The following is a 3,899-nucleotide window of genomic DNA, read 5'->3' as shown; positions in this document are numbered from 1 at the left end:
CAAATCATATAATCAATTGGAAAGGTAATTCAACATGCACGCCATTAACGTTTCATTTCAAGATGAGGCCTAATTTCATTCTATAATAATAAACAATCGATGATATAACTGTTTTTTCTTTTGCTTTTGCTCATCAGCCTTCAATAACATCAATATTAATATTTGTTCCAGCAACTGATATATTGCTTTCGAAGTGAATAAATTAATATAAACAGCAGTATTTCCTATTCTTGCTAGATATCATAATTTAAGCTGAAATTACATACCTGTCAAAAAAGTGAGGTATGTTTCACACAGTCAAAGTTAATAGTATGCTTTCTTAAATTCACAAATATTTTGTTAAGCTAATATTGCAAACAAATTGATAATTTATTTATAGATTGTAGCAACTAGCAGCATAGGGGGAGGAAAAGTGAAACACAGAAAGCAAGAAAAATAATAATATGAATCTTTATTTAAAAAGTAAAACTTAAATGTGCATAGCACCATTAGAATTTATGATTGTAAGTTTGTAACCTCACCAAAAGGGAAGTTTCGAACAGGTGAAGACAGTTTGAATTCTGCTTTCCTTGACTTACCAGCCTTTCTTGGCTTGGTGAACAACAATGGTTTCACTTTCACTATCAATAACTCCCAGTTACCCGAGCAAGCAAGGGGGTTAAGTAATCAATAAATCCAGGCTTAAGGAGAGAACCTAAGCTATGAGGCATCAATTAGAGACATGAACTTGAGAATTTTTTAATCAAAATTGAGCTGTGGTAAACAATTTGGCACAAAAATTCATCTTAATTGAGAATGACAATCATGCGCTTCAAAACCGTTAAACGAAGATACCAAAAGAGTACATGAAGAGGGAAACTGACTGCAAGCAACATGCCTTATCATCAACATTGATATTTAATTGTTTAAGAACAGACAGATTGCTTGCATAAAGTTGCTGAGCAGGAACACCCGAAAAATCAAAAGAATTAAGATTCGGAGTGGATACTGCTGTGTAAAAACCTTTCTGATAAACTGGGGAAGGGGAAGCATGTATGGTAAAATTGACAAGCATGGCATTTGAAGTGCAAAGGATATGTGAATTTGCCCTTATAACACAATGGACAATGACTAAAGTCTTCAGCTTAATACAGGAAGAAAAGCATAGTTCCTAATATGCAAACTTATATAGGGATAGTTCAGCTTGCAAAGTAAGTTCAGCTTAACCTACAGATCTGAATAACAGGAATTGTATTTACAGGAATACATTTAGCTTGCAAACTAAGCTGCAATCTAAACCAACTAACCAAACTCAGTTGCAACTGTTTAAAGTTATAATAGAAGCCACGTGGGCTTAACCACGTAACTACAAGGTGAAAGAACACTAATCCAGGAGGTTCCGTATAGTAGCTCTGCACCAGCTTAATACACTAACAATCTAAAAATATTACAAGGGAGTTTTTACTCCAATATAGGCATCAAAAAGGTCAATAGGTATGTTTCCAGAAATCATTTTTTCGCAGAGATGTTTTCTTAAATTTTCTACTATTTTCATAAGCAAATATTGCAATAAACACATGGATAATTTGTTGCGACACCTAACGGGATTTGGAGGGAGGGGGGAGAGAAACAGAGAAAGAAGGAAAGATATGAAAATATATTCAAAGATTTAAATGTGCGTATCACCTTCACAATTTATGATAGTGATCTCTGCGAAAGGGGAGTTTCGAATCAAGTAATCCACTACTCTGACAGGTACAGGTTTCAATTCTGGTTTCTTGTATCTCAAAACTAATCCTGGCCTTTCATATGGAGGCAAAATGTTTTTCACTTTCACTATCAATGACTTCAAGTTACCCAAGCAAGGGGCTTCAGTATTCAATAAATCTGGGATGGAGGAGAGAACCTACACAATGAGGAGTCAACAAGACATATTAACATAAGAATCTTTTAAATGACAAGATTGAGGTCTGGCAAAATCTGGACTCAGAAAATGCATCCTAATAGAAAAACAAGAAATAACGTGCTTTTAAGGAAATGAAGATACCTGAAGAGTACTTGAATAGAGTGTCAATGATCTCACGTTAGCAAATAGTTGCAGCCAGCTAAATAGGATAAAACCTGATCGCGAGTGACACAATACAGCCCATGGATCAACAGCAATATTTACTTGTTTAATAGAAGAAATATTGCTTGAAGAAATATGCTGAATGGGAACACCCGAGAAAGCGAAAGAACAAAGATTGGGAGTTGATAGCACAATTTTGTAAGCTTGGTAAGAATCTATGGTCAACTTGACAAGTGTAGCATTTGAAATGCATAGGATTTGAGTATCCTTTATAACACAAGTGTGAATAACCAAAGTCTTCAACTTAATACATGACGAAAATGGCTCCACCAATTCACTGTCACCAAAGGTGAAGTGTTGAAGACGCAAACTTGTTAAAGCTGTCAGATTTAGAGATTTTGGAAATAAGTGAGGTATGCGGTTAGCTGTGAGATCAAGGGATGTTAAAGTCTGACACAGAAATAAGGAAGGTGGCAAATCAAGATGATTACAACTATAAGTGAGTTTTAACTGCTGGATATCATAAGATAAAAAGCATATCTCAAAACCATTTTCAGAGCATGGGTAGTAAAACAGTCCTCGTCATAGAATTCAAGATGGTGGAGTGGAACAGAGTCATCACGGAAAGAAAGAACCTTAGGCACAAATTTGTTGAACAAGCACCCTGCTCGAAAGTGCCATTGATGTAATATAAGCGTAGGAAGACGTTTCCAGAGTCCCTTCCACCTCCTCGACAAGATGCAAGTTTGAACAGCAACTTGGGTTGGCAGAAATGACATTAAGTGAGTTAGAACGCAATCAGGCAAATCACTGAGCCTGTCTTCATTGTTCTCGCTCAGCTTTGCTATCTTCATATTGGGTTCTTCACCTTCCTTATCTACCACTCGCACGAACAAGCATTCGAGATTAACAAGTCTACACGGAAACTGAAAAACCTAAAAATCGAAATCCTAATTTCTCAAATCAAAATGGAAGTAGAAATAGAATAATATATGATTCCAAAAAAAAGAAATAGAATAATATACCTTGTGTCTTTCCAAACTGACCGAATGCACTCCAACTTCTAGCGTTTTTCTGTGGCGGGTTCTTCAAAACTTGGTCTTACGAGATGATCCGATTTGTTATTCAGCGCTTTTTGACCACCGCAGACTCACAAGACAAATCAATTATTTATGGATCTGAGTCGGATTAAAAATTAGCGTAAATCTCTCTAACATTCTTGTCACATTATAAGAGATTATACATCATACCACTCGCCGCATAGTACAGCGCAGATGCAAAATGTTAATTTATGTGATATTTTTCAATTTCATTAATGAGTAGGGAGGAAAATAAATAAATTAAAATGGCCTTATTAATTGCCCATCAATCAGTATAATAAAATTGGAAAAATGTCTATCCTTTTAAATAATACAACTTATATCATTTTACTCTCACAAAGAGGTGAGATTCACACCTTTAACATTAAAAATTGAGCCCTAATTAACTCAGATAAAATTGATTGACAATATATTAAGAAACAGATTCTTGACTTTTTAATTCATAACATATTGAGGTATTGGGGGAAGTTGAAACCTTAAATACGCTTGTTTAAATTTCAATCAAACATCATCATCATTCATTCTTTTAATTCTGAATATTCATATTGCATGCCTTTACTTGTTTTTAATTTTAAGTTCTTTGAACCACGACTCTTTTCATCTAAATTCTCTCAAACCAAACCTTTGATTGTCCAACTAAAACGCAATTAGCGAACTAGTACTTGAAATTCTGATCCTAGTGGGAACGATCTCGTACTCAGTACATTTTATTACTTTACGACCGATGCACTTGCCGAGTCGCTATCAAGTTT

At 35.0% G+C, this 3,899-nt stretch overlaps 1 protein-coding gene across 1 annotated transcript; it reads right to left on the bottom strand.

Annotated features, from left to right (window-relative positions):
* Nucleotides 1-623: 623 nt before the first annotated feature.
* LOC133305434 (putative F-box/FBD/LRR-repeat protein At4g13965) lies at nucleotides 624-2,901 on the bottom strand. Its single transcript, XM_061505656.1, has 4 exons — nucleotides 2,754-2,901; nucleotides 2,027-2,625; nucleotides 1,666-1,885; nucleotides 624-694 (listed from the first exon to the last, which is right to left on the bottom strand). The coding sequence occupies exons 1-4, from the start codon at nucleotides 2,899-2,901 to the stop codon at nucleotides 624-626; spliced, it is 1,038 nt and encodes a 345-aa protein (XP_061361640.1).
* Between the last annotated feature and the right edge of the window lie 998 nt (nucleotides 2,902-3,899).

The sequence above is a fragment of the Gastrolobium bilobum genome, unplaced genomic scaffold, assembly GCF_033153095.1.
Source record: "Gastrolobium bilobum isolate Gb01-03AN ecotype WA unplaced genomic scaffold, APGP_CSIRO_Gbil_v1 utg1221, whole genome shotgun sequence".
Lineage (NCBI taxonomy): Eukaryota > Viridiplantae > Streptophyta > Magnoliopsida > Fabales > Fabaceae > Gastrolobium > Gastrolobium bilobum.
Note: the sequence above shows the minus strand (reverse complement) of the source record. Positions and strands in the feature narration are given on the sequence as shown.